We start from the raw sequence: 15276 nt of genomic DNA, 5'->3' as shown, positions 1-15276 counted from the left end.
TCATGAGTGATCTTGGTCTGTAATTTTCTTTTTTTGTAGTATTTTTGTCTGGTTTTTGTATCAGGGTGATGGTGGCCTCACATAATGAGTTTGGGAGTGTTCCTTCCTCCGCAGTTTTTTGGAAGAGTTTGAGAAGGTTGGGTGTTAGCTCTTCTCTAAATGTTTGATAGAATTAACTTGTAAAGCCATCTGGTCCTGGACTTCTGTTTGTTGGAAGATTTTTTAATCACAGTTTCAATTTTGTTACTTGTGATTGGTCTGTTCATATTTTCTATTTCTTCCTGGTTCAGTCTTGAAAGGTTGTACCTTTCTAAGAATTTGTCCATTTCTTCCAGGTTGTCCATTTTATTGGCATACTTTGTATTTCTGCAGTGTCTGTTGTAACTTCTCCTTTTTCATTTCTAATTTTATTGATTTGAGTCCTCTCCCTCTTTTACTGATGGGTCTGGCTAATGGTTTATCAATTTTGTTTATCTTCTGAAAGAACCAGCTTTTAGTTTTATTGATCTTTGCTATTGTTTTCTTTGTTTCTATTTCATTTATTTCTGCTCTGATCTTTATGATTTCTTCCCTTCCGCTAACTTTGGGTTTTGTTTCTTCTTCTTTCTCTAGTTCCTTTAGGTGTAAGGTTAGATTGTTTATTTGAGATTTTTCTCATTTCTTGAGGTAGGATTGTATAGTTATAAACTTCCCTCTTAGAACTGCTTTTGCTGCATCCCATAGGTTTTCTTTTTTGTGGTTTTTTACATCTTTATTGGAGTATAATTGCTTTACAATGGTGTGTTAGTTTCTGCTTTATAACAAAGTGAATCAGTTAGGCATATACATATGTTCTCATATCTCTTCCCTCTTGCGTCTCCCTCCCTCCCACCCTCCCTATCCCACCCCTCCAGGCAGTCACAAAGCACCGAGCTGATCTCCCTGTGCTATGCGGCTGCCATCCCATAGGTTTTGGATCATCGTGTTTTCGTTGTCATTTGTTTCTAGGTATTTTTTGATTTCCTCTTTGATTTCTTCAGTGATCTCTTGGTTATTTAGTAACGTATTGTTTAGCCTCCATGTGTTTGTGTTTTTTACGGTTTTTTTCCCTGTAATTGATTTCTAATCTCATAGCGTTGTGGTCAGAAAAGATGCTTGATATGATTTCAATTTTCTTAAATTTACTGAGGCTTGATTTGTGACCCAAGATGTGATCTGTCCTGGAGAATGTTCTATGTGCACTTGAGAAGAAAGTGTAATCTGCTGTTTTTGGATGGAATGTCCTGTAAATATCAATTAAATCTATCTGGTCTATTGTGTCATTTAAAGCTTGTGTTCCCTTATTAATTTTCTGTTTGGATGATCTGTCCATTGGTGTAAGTGAGGTGTTGAAGTCCCCCACTATTGCTGTGTTACTGTCGATTTCCTCTTTTATAGCTGTTAGCAGTTGCCTTATGTATTGAGGTGCTCCTATGTTGGGTGCATATGTATTTATAATTGTTATATCTTCTCCTTGGATTGATCCCTTCATCATTATGTAGTGTCCTTCCTTGTCTCTTGTAACATTCTTTATTTTAAAGTCTATTTTACCTGATAGGAGGATTGCTATTCCAGCTTAATTGATTTCCATTTGCATGAAATATCTTTTTCCATCCCCTCACTTTCAGTCTGTATGTGTCCCTAGGTCTGAAGTGGGTCTCTTGTAGACAACATATATGGGTCTTGTTTTTGTATCCATTCAGCAAGCCTGTGTCTTTAGGTTGGAGCATTTGATCCGTTCACATTTAAGGTAATTATCGATATGTATGTTCCTGTTACCATTTTCTTAATAGTTTTGGGCTTGTTTTCGTAGGTCCTTTTCTTCTGTTGTGTTTCCCACTTAGACAAGTTCCTTTAGCATTTGTTGTAGAGCTGGTTTGGTGGTGCTGAATTCTCTTAGCTTTTGCTTGTCTGTAAAGCTTTTGATTTCTCCATCAAATCTGAATGAGATCCTTGCCGCATAGAGTAATCTTGGTTGTAGGTTCTTCCCTTTCATCACTTTAAGTATATCATGCCACTCCCTTCTAGCTTGTAGAGTTTCTGCTGAGAAATCAGCTGTTAACCTTATGGGAGTTCCCTTGTATATTATTTGTCGTTTTTCCCTTGCTGCTTTCAATAATTTTTCTTTGTCTTTAATTTGCCTTTTTTTTTTTTTTTTTTTTTTAATTTTTGCCAATTTGATTACTATGTGTCTCGGAGTGTTTCGCCTTGGGTTTATCCTGTATGGGACTCTCTGTGCTTCCTGGACTTGGGTGGCTATTTCCTTTCCCATGTTAGGGAAGTTTTCGACTATAATCTCTTCAAATGTTTTCTCATGTCCTTTCTCTCTCTCGTCTCCTTCTGGGCCCCGTATAATGCGAATGTTGTTGCATTTAGTGTTGTCTCAGAGGTCTCTTAGGCTGTTTTCAGTTCTTTTCATTCTTTTTTCTTTATTCTGTTCAGCAGCAGTGAATTCCAACATTCTGTCTTCCAGGTCACTTATCCGTTCTTCTGCCTCAGTTATTCTGCTGTTGATTCCTTCTAGTGTAGTTTTCTTTTCAGTTATTGTATTGTTCATCCCTGTTTGTTTGTTCTTTAATTCTCCTAGGTCTTTGTTAAACGTTTCTTGCATCTTCTCGATCTTTGCCTCCATTCTTTTTCTGAGGTCCTGGATCATCTTCACTATCATTATTCTGAATTCTTTTTCTGGAAAGTTGCCTATCTCCACTTCATTTAGTTGTTTTTCTAGGGTTTTATCTTGCTCCTTCATCTGGTATATAGCCCTCTGCGTTTTCATCTTGTCTATCTTTCTGTGAATGTGGTTTTTTGTTCCACAGCCTGCAGGATTGTCTTTATTTTATTTATTTATTTATTTTTGGCTGTGTTGGGTCTTCGTTGCTGCACGTGGGCTTTCTCTAGTTGCGGTGAGTGGGGGCTACTCTTCATTTGCGGTGTGTGGTCTTCTCATTGTGGTGGCTTCTCTTGTTGCAGAGCACAGGCCCTAGGCACACGGACTTCAGTTGTTGTGGCTCATGGGCTCTCGAGTGCAGGCTCAATAGTTGTGGTGCACGGGCTTAGTTGCTCCGAGGCATGTGGGATCTTCCTGGACTAGAGATCAAACCCACGTCCCCTGCATTGGCAGGCAGATTCTTATCCACTGCACCATCAGGGAAGCCCCAAATAACATGCTTTTAATGAAAAACAACTATGTATTCCTCCCTCACCAAAAAAGTTTAGTGAAAAGAATGGCATATTCTTTTGGTTGAAGTATATGAAGAAAATTCACCCTCACGCATATATGAGAGGAAACAGAAATGTGTTAATAACATTTGCAGATATCTGCAGATACTCTTCTTTGATAGTACTACATCAAAACTTGAGAACTAGATTGTTGTAGGTTGGTTGTAGGTTGGTTGTTGCAACATGGAATCTGAAGCCATATCAGTGAACATTTCTTACTGTAACATTAAATTCACCAGTCTGTTTTGCACACTGAATATGGTAACACCATTCATTGGTCATTTGGGAAATATTGAATCACTGAATTATGCAAATATTCCCCATATTGCTACATTTCATCATATAATATTAAGAAAATCACATTTGTGGCTGAAAGACTGAAACATAAGACATGACACCATAAAACTCCTTGAAGAGATCACAGGCAAAACATTCTCTGACATTAATCATACCAATATTTTCTTAGGTCAGTCTCCCAAAGCAATAAAGATAAAAACAAAAATAAACAAATGGGACCTAATCCACCTTACAGACTTTTGCACAGCAAGGGAAACCATAAACAAAATGAAAAGACAACCTACAGAATGGCAGAAAATATTTGCAAACAGTTCAACAGAAAAGGGCTTAATTTCCAATATATACAAACAGCTCATACAACTCAACAACAACAAAAAACAAACAATCAGAAAATGGGGAGAAGACTTAAATAGACATTTCTCCAAAGAAGAAATACAGATGGCCAATACGCACATGAAAACATGCTCAGCATTGCTAATTATTAAAGAATTGCAAATCAAAACTGCAATGAAGTACCACTTTACACTGGTCAGAATGGCCATCATTAAAAAGTCTACAGGTAACAAATTCTGAAGAGGTTGTGGAGAAAATGGAACCCTCCTACACTGTTGGTGGGAATGTAAATTGATTCAGCCACTATGAAGAACAGTATGGGGAGGTTCCTCAGAAAACTAAAAATCGAATTACCATATGATCCTGCAACCCCACTCCTGGGCATATATCCAGACAAAACTATAATTCAAAAAGATACATGCAGGGGGAGGGATAAATTGGGAGATTGGGATTGACATATACACACTACTATATATAAAATAGACAACTAATAAGGACCTCCTGGGAACAGGGGACTCTACTCAATACTCTGTAATGACCTATATGGGAAAAGAATGTAAAAAAAAAAGATGTATGTATATGTGTAACTGATTCACTTTGCTGTAAGCAGAAACTAACACAACATTGTAAATCAACTATACTCCAATAAAAATTAAAAGAAAAAAGATACATGCACCTTGTGTTCATAGCAGCACTGTTCACAATGGGTAAGACATGGCAGCAACCTAAATGTCCATCAGCAGATGAATGGATAAAAATATGTGGCATATATACATATATATATATATATATATATGTATGTATGTATGTATGGAATGGAATTCTACTCAGTCATAAAAAAGAATGGAATAATGCCATTTGCAGCAACATGGATGCAACTAGAGATTATCATACTAAGTGAAGTAAGTCAGAAAGAGAAAGATAAATACCATATGGTATCATTTATATGTGGAATCTAAAATGTAACACAAATGAACCTATCTATGAAACAGAAACAGACTCACAGACATAGAGAACAGACTTGTGGTTGCCAAAGGGGAGGGGGTTGCAGGAGGGATGGAGTTAGGAGGTCGGGGTTAGCAGATGTAAGCCACTGTATATAGAGTAGATACATAACAAGGTCCTACTGTATAGCACAGGGAACTGTATTCAATATCCTATGATAGGGACTTCCCTGGTGGCACAGTGGTTAAGAATCCACCTGCCAATGCAGGGGACACGGGTTCGAGCCCTGGTCCGGGAAGATCCCACATGCCACGGAGCAACTAAGCCCGTGCACCACAACTACTAAGCCTGTGCTCTAGAGCCTGAGAGCCACAACTACTGAAGCCCGCGCGCCTAGACAAAGAGTAGCCCCACTTGCCGCCACTACAGAAAGCCTGCGCACAGCAAGGAAGACCCAACGCAGCCAAATAAATAAATAAAATTAATTAATTTTTTAAAAATCCTATGATAAACCATAATGGAAAAAATGTTAAAAAAAGAATATATATGTATAACTGAATCACTTTGCTGTACAACAGGAATGAACACAACATTGTAAATCAACCATACTTCACTAAAAAGTAAATCACATTTGTTAACATAGGAACGTCCTTAAGTACTTTGAAGCGGTCAAGCTCATGGTGGTAGATACCAGTTTTCCCTTGAAAGCTTGAGTTTTATTGTTGGCAGAAATCCTGTCAGCTCTTTAACTTGAAGGGACAGATTTACTTCATCCATCTTTGAGCAAATGTCTGCTAAATCTCAAGTCTGAATAATTTGTCATTAGTCATTTTTTCACATAAAAATGCTGTTCCATGAAAAATCTAGTTGACACAATTTAATCACCTAAGGCTTTTCCGTGAGACAACCCTTGTACTTCAGTGTGCAGCAGAAGTGCTTTGGGCACACTTCATTTCGCCACCCAGACTCTTGAAAAGATGTGTACCTGAGGATTAGGATTCAGTAAACTTTTTACTGCTTGATCAAGGACATGCTTAAGTGAAACTGGCCTTGTTTTCCTGTGAGCATGTGGCTGTGAAGAGTATTACGACTACTAGTATTATTTGGCACCACTGCTGTGATTTGTGCTAAGGCATCAGCAATTTTACCCACCAGTGTAAATGTCAGTACAGCAAAAGAGGCAAATAATAATGTCCTAGTACTGTTATGAAAGTAGTTTTTATCTTCCAGACCCCTGAAAGGGGCTGGAAGGACTGCCCCCAGGGATCCACAAACCACACATTGAGAACCACTGAGACTGCTTAGGTTGGCTTCTGGCTCTGCCACTTAGAGGCTAGGTGACCTTGGATAAGTTACTTCGTTCACCTTTCTGTGTTTCACTTTCCTTCTCTGTAACATGGGGATAATCATAATTACTTAATAGTGTTATTGCAAAAATTAACTAAGTGAATATATGTAAAATTCTTGCAACACTGCCTGTTACATAGTAAGTACTCAAGAAATGTTAGCTGTTGACTACCATCAACTCTGCTTGGGTGCTTTTACTACAGTTGTGTCCACTAAGAGAAAAGGAAATTTAACTGCTTCCCTCGTCTTGCTCATCCTATAAAGTCAAACAGGTCATAGTTGCTGGGGTATCATGCGTTTTTTGTTCTTAGGTCAAGTTCAGGAGGAACGTGGCAAAAAATTTAAATTATCATTACCTTGTGTGCAGCAGGAGCTAAACTCACATATGCCTTAACATACCCAGAGCACATTTGTTTTATGTGGTAGACACTGATTCTAACCACATTGATACATGAAATGTATTTGTGTTTATGTTTAATATTCAGGAAAGATTCAGAATATGAGCTATTCCTGTTGAGTCAGTGGATGCCAGCATCAGCTACTTGTATATAATGTATTCTGTCAGAACCAGATCTCCCCATAAGTGTTGGATTCTTAATTTATTTGATTAATGTAGGTTAATCATTATTTTGCTCTTACTTGAAAGAAACAAGGACCCTGGGAATTAGAAATCTCTAGTTGCTAATAGCCTTTGTACTTTTACATCTAGATTGTTGGAAAATGATAAAACAGTATATCTTTTCCTTACAGGATTTTGGGAGTGCTAGCAAATCTGGAACATCAAACAAGAAACCTGGTATGTATAATAATGAAGCTGAAAAACTACTAAAGTGTTTAGTAGTCTTGAATTCAGTTTCTTATTTTTCTTCTTTTCAGAGATTGCTCAAGTAACTTCAGCATATGTGGCTTCTGGTTCTGAACAGCTTAGCCTTGCACCAGGACAGTTAATATTAATTCTAAAGAAAAATACAAGTGGCTGGTGGCAAGGGGAGTTACAGGTAATAACCTTTAAATAACGTTTATTAATTTTATTATAAAAGTAATGCATGCTCATTAGAAAAATAAGGTTAATAAAAATTTTAGATCACCTATAATCATACCACTTGGAGGTAGTCATTATTACCATTTTAGTATCTTATGTTTCTCTCTTTTGCCTGTTTATTTTCATCATCTTTGCCTGGGATAACCCCAGGCTTGCGGCATAACTTCCAGACTGAGCGCTAAGAAAATACTATTCACTGGACAGTCCCCCCCACCCCCACAGTCTTATGTTTTTGAAACAGCAGTGCAAGGAAAGGAGCTGCAGGAGTGAATGAGCCTGGTTTTTTCATAAAATGTTAACAGAGATAGTAATTGCATGTTTTGATACAGAAAGAGGAGTTCTTTTCTCACTCCTAAAATTTCCTTACTAGTTAAAACTAAAAAGCATTTTAGGATTAAAAGGTGATGACAGGTGTAAGAGCTGGATTTTTACGTGAAATTGATACATGATTGTAATATGGAGGATTAATTTAGCGTCATTCTTGCAAATCAAGGTCTTACAGTTTCTAAAGAAAAGTGGAGGTTGAAAATTCAGTATCTTCTTGACTAACCCCCTGAAATTTCACCTTCTGATTTGCTTTGAAGATTGACCCAACTAAGTGGGAGATGTGGCTTTCCACAAATTTTGTTCATGATCTCCTGATTAATTATTAGCAAAGCCCCAAGAGGTATTTACTGTGAGCTATGTCATTAAGTGTTGACTTGAACTTACTAGGAGAACATTAGAAAGGTTTTTTTAGTTTATAAATATTATTTGTGTGAAATATGCAGAGAAATTTGAGCCTGAAAGATCTCCAAATAGACTTCTACAAATAGTGTTGAGATGCATATTGAATCTTCCAGCTGTTTAATACTGACGTGGAAGGCTAGTGCAGAATTCAGGTGTTCACAAGACACCCTCACTTCTAACATCAGTCATAAGTTTGGAGGTCCCCAAGACCACTCCCGAGTTCAATAATTCTCCATAAGGGCTCACAGAAGGCTATTATACTCATGGTTATGGATTATTACAGCAAAAGGATTTAGATTAAAATCAGCCAAGGGAAGAGATGTATGGGGCAGAGTTCAGGCGGATTCCAAACACAGAGCTTGCAGTTGTCCTCTGCCCATGGAGTCGTGGACATCATTAAATCCTCCTGGCAACAATAGCCATGGAGTATTGCCAAGCAAAGCAGCTCACTTGAGCCTTGGTTTCCAGAGTGTTTACTGGGGCTCCATCACGTAGACACAGTTGACTGCCCACATGACTGAACTCAGTCCCCAGTCCCTCCAGAGGTTGAGTTCATACTATGACCCGGAGGGCCCACCATAAATCACATGGTTAGGCTATCTGGCTTGGTTAAGGCCCCCACGTAAAGTGAGACACTCTTAACAGTCAAGACCTTCCAGAGGTTTAGAGATTACCTCATTACCTTCCAGGAGCCAAAGGCAAAGACCAGACCTCTCTTTGGGCAAGTTTAAATTCTTTACTACACAGCCAGGGTTTTTCTTATTTTTAGTTTATGTCTCAATAATTGTCTTTAGTCTCATCTTTTATATTCTTTTTGCTAATTTTATAGGCCAGAGGAAAAAAGCGACAGAAGGGATGGTTCCCTGCCAGCCATGTTAAACTTTTGGGTCCAAGCAGTGAAAGAACTACACCTGCCTTTCATCCTGGTATGGAAATGGGTTTACTTTTATTTCATCTTAGAGAAGTTTTGTTACAACTTAGCACTTCTTAGATTAGCTGATTCTTTGAAAAATATTTTAAAATTTGTTCTTTCCTTACCTCTGCCTAAAAGTAATATTGCAATGAGAACTTCCTTTCTAAAAAGTTCTGTGTAGAAACAGCCAGCTGTTCGGTGATACTTGAACTACCTCACTCATTGACATATTTTAATTGCTATACCATCATACTTTAAAGCAAACCAGCTGCTTGGATTTCTAACTGCATTTGGGAAATTCTTGTTTTTGTAAAACAGGGAATGGGGGAAGGAGGGTGGGAGAAAACAGCTAAAGGGAAATTTTAGCTGAATTTTAACATATGATCCTTGTAGGAATAATTATTTTGTTTAATTTGTTACTTCGTTGTTCTTTTTCTGGTAGTGTGTCAGGTGATCGCCATGTATGACTATATAGCAAATAATGAGGATGAGCTAAATTTCTCCAAGGGGCAACTTATTAATGTTTTGAACAAAGATGATCCTGACTGGTGGCAAGGAGAAATCAATGGGGTGACTGGTCTCTTTCCTTCAAATTATGTTAAGATGACAACAGACACGGATCCAAGTCAGCAGTGTGAGTAATATCAAATTATTTACTTCTTAACTAGTGCATAAGCTTTAATGTGCAACATGGCATTCATTACTGCTCTGAATCAGATCTTAAACTTAGCACTCTTAGCAAATGTTATATTAACGTTTAAAGTAAGAAAATATAACAGGAAACTTTCACAAGTTAAGAAGTTATACTGCTTTTTTTCAAATACTTTCTTCCTAGCTTCAGACCCTACTATTAGATTTTATCTGAAAAAAGTTCTAATTCCCTCATGGGTTCTTTGGTATGATAACAGTCTATACTGCAACTTCCCTTTACACCAACCTTTTTCAGCTTAACAAAGAGTAGCTGGCAATTACCCTATTCACCTATTCAAAATGACCCTTTTAGTGTACAGGTGCTATTAATTTTGCAACCTTCTCATTTATTTCCCACCTTTTTACATATCATCCAGCTTAGAAAATTTAAAAGAAAATTATAAAATTTATTTTATAAATAAAGTGCTTGCAAAACTCATTAGGTGATTTTTTTAGGTAGATAACTCATACTGCAAGAGATATATGAATTAAGATCTATTTCACTACTTTTACAGCAAGCGTCCGGATCCCAATGTATGAGATTCGGTATTACATAAAATTATCTCTTGGTAGTTACCTAGCCCTTCTTATATTTGAGAATAAACATAGCATTAATAATTAGAGAATAAACAGTACTTGGAAATATTTTTTACTTTTATAAAATAGATGTCACTTTTCCCCACCCTTTTGATTTTTTTGTCTTCTTAAATAAAATATATCATGATTTATATTTTTATCATTCTTGTGAAATTATCTAAAAGCTTTAGCCTTTCGTTTTAACTTAGCTTCTAAGAACATGTAAATGGTAAAAAGCTGAGATGTGTTTATGATTCAGCGCAAGTATTGTGAATTTACTTTGTACTATATCTATAATTTTAAAATATTAGTGCATTATTTTCGCTTCAGAGCTTATAAGATCGTTCTGATTTTGGGAGAAGACTTTTCTTTAGATAAAGCAACTGAATTTCCCAATTTGGAGGTGGAGTCCAGTTTTTTATGGTTTGAATATTCCTAAAAGTATCTCAGGGTTTCAGGAGAGGTAGTAAAGAAAATTATAACAACTTGGATTACCTAAATGAATGACCATTTTTAAACTCTGCTGATGGTTTGGCAGTTTTCAGTGCTTGCCAGTTTATCTGATTAATTAGAAATACCTGAGGTGTCTTTCCTGGACCTGAGAGAGGAAGGTACTTTTCAAACCTACTGGGTCTGGAAGATCTTTGACTAAGTGATCCCTGGAGGCATTCTGGTTTGTCAGTACATTTGGCTTTTATAGTGTCTACAATGTAAAGTGATAGTTTTCCAAAGGTTTTGTTGTTGTTTATCTTGTTTTTCAGTGGCGGAACTTTTTTCCAATTAAGTCGTATATAATAAGGAATACAAAGAACAGATAGAAGCTGTTCTAAAGGAAGAACAGCCAGGAGTGTATGAGTCAGTGAAAACTGGTTAAGTTTTAGACTATCATTTGTGTTTCTGTAGCCCTTATAAATATCACTTGCATTTTATTATGTAGTTAGGATATTTTCTAAAGGTTGAGAATTTTAATAGTTCAAATTTGTTGATGTTGCGTGTAATCGGTAGAATTTTTTCTCACCCACTTGATTTGCTTTATGTTCATTTTATTCCTCATTTTTCTTTTTATAGGACCCAATGTTGTCTTCCAGTGTGAAAGCACCCCAGAGACCCACTATCCAAGTTTGACTCTAGCGTGGAGGCAGGGCAGGCAGCCCTGATCAAATATCTCCTACACAATTCGTTAACTTCGTTCGAATGTTAGAGCCACTTGTGATTATTTCTTCGTGTTTCTAATTTACAGTTAAAATTTACTTGTAACAAGTTAAAGGATAGTGGGTCTTTGTGTGGCTTTCCCTGCTGTTCACTCTGGCATCCCTGAGCATTTTTCTTCTTTTTTAATTTGGTAATTGTAGGTCATTAGCATGCATGTTGAGTTTGCCCTTACATGGTGGGAGTTCAAACACACAAAGACCCACTATTTGCACAGACTTTTCTCGCTGGTTTGGAATGGGCTGCCATGCTTTTCTAATGTTATTGCAACATGTATATTCATTACAGAATTCAGAATTGCTTATGTTTTGCTATTATATTTGATCTAATCCTAATCACAGTGAGCTCTTAATTGGTTCAATATGTGATTTGTCCCTTAATGTGCACTGTTTATTACTTTCTAATATGCCACTATGAGTACCAATATTTAAATTTGTTTAAAGGCCAAGAAGTGGAAATATCCTTTTCTCTATTTTCTGTGTATTTTGGGGTGGGAGCAATAACACTTTGAGGGAGCTTTTATTATCTCACAGAAGAGGAAAGTGGCCTGCCCCAGCCATATGTGCAGAGCAGGGTATGTTTTATCTGTTCCAGCTGCCCAAGAATGAGTCCTGTGCATGGGAGTTCCCTTGGGATCTCTGTGGTCTGGGCTCATGAAGAAGCTTCATGTGCTACAGCGGTCAGTTGTTACTTCTTTACTAATGAGCTAAAAATGGATTATTTTTGAGGAATGAAAGGCTCCCTTTGACCATGAGATATGAAACCTTCCCTTCCTTAGAGCATTTATATCTGTACATTTTGAAGTCAGAATTCATGTTATCTATTTTAATTAGGTGACTGCTTGTCCCAGGTCACAAAGGGACACTGGTTGACACTCTTCTTAATGTATTTAGTAAAGAACATAAGGAATCCTTGAAGAATTTAAATGCCCATGAAGCAGGCAGACAGTCTCTGTCTAGTTGAGAATGAATTCAGTGAAGGAAACGTGTGAGAGCTGGCATTCCTCTATGTCCATGAAGCTGCTTTGTGGCTAGAGGGTTGATTTTACCATTCAGAATTCTCTGGCTACTATCTATTATTCAACCACATTGGCTACTTTGGCATAGGATTTTACTTCTTTTCCTTGAATGGAAAACTTTAAAGATAATAAACATTATTATAAACTAATAAACGTGAGAGTACTTAGCTGAAACAAAAGGGAGTTTTAGTGGACAGTATTAAACTATATTTGAAAATCAATGAGAAGTTTATGCAATTTAAAATGTTTACAAACTGCAGTGCAATCTACTGTTTATGAATGTCCAAGTATTATCAGGAAAAGTGTACATACAATCACAGAGTCTTATTTCCTCACACAGTTCTTTAAGAAGAGTGAAATATGTTTTTATATATCTGAGTTTTAAGTTAGAGGCATATCTTGTGCAATATTTGTGTAAATGAGCCTATTCATTATAAATGAATGATTTTAGTCATACATTGCCTAAATCATAACTTCGCAACACTTGAGAAAGAATCAACAGTTTAGTTAGAACGTCACAAGGTTCAAATGTCTGTGTTCCAAAATACTTCACATCATTGGGATGTATGGTGTTATGTGTGTGTGCTCCCTGAGGCAGGGATTTCTAGCTATTAGACCACCTCAACTTTTAGCATTTGGCATCATCATGATACTTTGTTTTTTTGGGTTTTTTTGCGGTACGCGGGCCTCTCACTGTTGTGGCCTCTCCCGTTGTGGAGCACAGGCTCCGGACGCGCAGGCTCAGCAGCCATGGCTCACAGGCCCAGCCGCCCCGCGGCATGTGGGATCTTCCCGGACCAGGGCACGAACCCGTGTCCCCTGAATCGGCAGGCAGACTCTCAACCACTGCGCCACCAGGGAAGCCCTACCATGATACTTTTATAAAACATGATATATAGGAAAGCAATAATACCATTTTACAGGTGGCATAACAGATTTGCCTGCAGTCACTGAAGGGTAGAGTGTAAAGACTGAGTCCTTGTGAATTCAACTGATCTTCTAAATTGTACAGTTTACTTGGTCTTGCCTTTTATTTTCTGAACTTTTTGCTTTTGCAACCGTTATTTGGGTTCAAATTAAGGGCAGTTACTTTAAATCCATTTTAAACCCTGAGGTTAGAAATTAGACCACTTAATTAGTCACATGATTTGGTGTAACATTTTCTCCTTATAATTTTGAATTTGGGTTTATTTAATACACTGATAAATTATTTCAAAAGTATTTTTGTAGCTCAAATTGCTTCACTTTTACACTGATAAATATAGTTTATTAAGAATGACATTCAGTAGAGCGTAGTGTCTGTAAATCAGTTTGCAAGTAATATATTCATCAGGTACCTATGGACTAAATCACATAATGGCATATTTAAGCTAAGTGTCTGGGAAATAAATTCACTGTATTTACAAAAATACCCCTCTTTGTTTAGGTATTTTGTCATATATTTGAGAAGAAACTAAAAGTAAAGGAAATGGTATGACATATAATAATAACTTGTCCTTAAAAGAGCATGCAGTCCTTTGCAATACCTCGTATTCAGCCACGTATTTGTTCTCATTCAGTATAAGAGGCAGCTTTCCATTTACTTAGAAAGCAACATAGAAAGCAACATTGGAAGGAGTTTATCAGGAACATAAAATTTTAGAATGAACAAATCTGAACCCTGTAGGAGGTAAAGAATGAAAATTTATTTAAAAATTGCAATATGTGCTGATCATTTTTAAGGTATATGATTAAACCTGATAGGTTTTTCAGCAATGAAAAAATCAGTTCTGAGACCAAAGCTGATTTTTTTAGAACACTTGAAAATCTAAATCCACCCTACCTGTTGTATAGTTTCCTCTAAAACTTTATCCTAAGGAATCATTTTAAAATAATACAACTATTAAAACAATGTAACTGCTATTTTAGTGTTTTAAAATATAATATGAATACTGATAGTTTAAAATAAAGGAACTGGGGGGAGGAAAAGTAGAGAAAGAAATGCCAATTTCAGTCCAAAGCTTTATTTGCCAAATTTTCTTAGGATGAATTTTACCAGGTTATAAATTCTTGTAAATAGAATCTATAATGGAAATACTGAGAGACTTTTGCGTGAAGTGGCATTATTGGATGCTGCTGTGATGCTACTGTAATGTAATAAATTATTAAATTGTTGCAAAGTGCTGTTTTTTTGCCTTAAATTTTTATTTTGTGCGTCTTGAAAATTATAGTATTAAAGGTCTTGAGATTTGTGCAAATGCTGGAAACGCTTGGCATGAGGTCATCCGTTTTTATTTTTACAAAATTGTAATATAACTATGCAAGTGTGTTTATTAAAAGGACACAAACTACATTACTTGTATTGTGTATTTCTTTTGAAGCATCCTTTAAAACTAATTGTTTATATATAGTCCTGGTTGAATTTCTTTGGAATGTCTCTTTTTCCGTAACATAGTCTCTGGGTCCAGACCAGCAAATTGTTTTATAGTAGGGGGACAAAAGAAAATTTTAAGTGGTAAAGATTGAGATAGTTTGATCCAAGATAAGCATATGTATCTCAAAAGCAAAAGAAATTTTGATTTGAAAGTAAAAGAAAATATAATCTAGGATAATAATAGACTACTATGTTATTTATAATTTTTATTCTGACTTTTTCTCCAAAAAGATTGGAAGGAATTTACAATACTCACTGCAAACGTAGACTAAGATATTTATACTACAAAGTAAGAGTCTGTATGCAGTGAAAGAAACTGAAGTGGTTGCTTGGGGGGTACCAGAGTTAAGCAGAGTTTTACAGTTAAATAATCATGTTGGTGGTTTCACCTTGAGTGAAAAAAAACATGGATCAAAATCCAACCCATCCATCAATGTCTGACATCAACAGTCTCTTTCCAAAATCTTTCCTCATCTCTGGAAAGTCATTCAACTAACATATGTTGAGTATTTGCATAAGCAAATGCA

At 36.5% G+C, this 15276-nt stretch overlaps 1 protein-coding gene across 3 annotated transcripts in view; it reads left to right on the top strand.

The window, feature by feature from the left end:
• The window catches only part of ITSN2 (intersectin 2), a 158887-nt gene that overhangs the window by 108672 nt on the left and 34939 nt on the right, over positions 1–15276 (top strand). For 2 of the 3 annotated variants that reach the window (XM_082671863.1, XM_082671862.1), the window contains 4 exons: positions 6910–6955; positions 7036–7157; positions 8760–8856; positions 9286–9477. In XM_082671863.1, the coding sequence (XP_082527989.1) occupies positions 6910–6955; positions 7036–7157; positions 8760–8856; positions 9286–9477 (457 nt within the window). Of the gene's footprint in view, positions 1–6909; positions 6956–7035; positions 7158–8759; positions 8857–9285; positions 9478–11177; positions 14660–15276 lie in introns of those variants that run through there. The other variant, XM_082671864.1, reaches the window with a different exon arrangement.

Source organism: Grampus griseus (genome assembly GCF_964374135.1).
Source record: "Grampus griseus genome assembly, chromosome: 15".
In the NCBI taxonomy this organism is placed as follows: Eukaryota; Metazoa; Chordata; class Mammalia; order Artiodactyla; family Delphinidae; genus Grampus; species Grampus griseus.
This window is presented reverse-complemented; position numbering and strand designations above follow the sequence as displayed.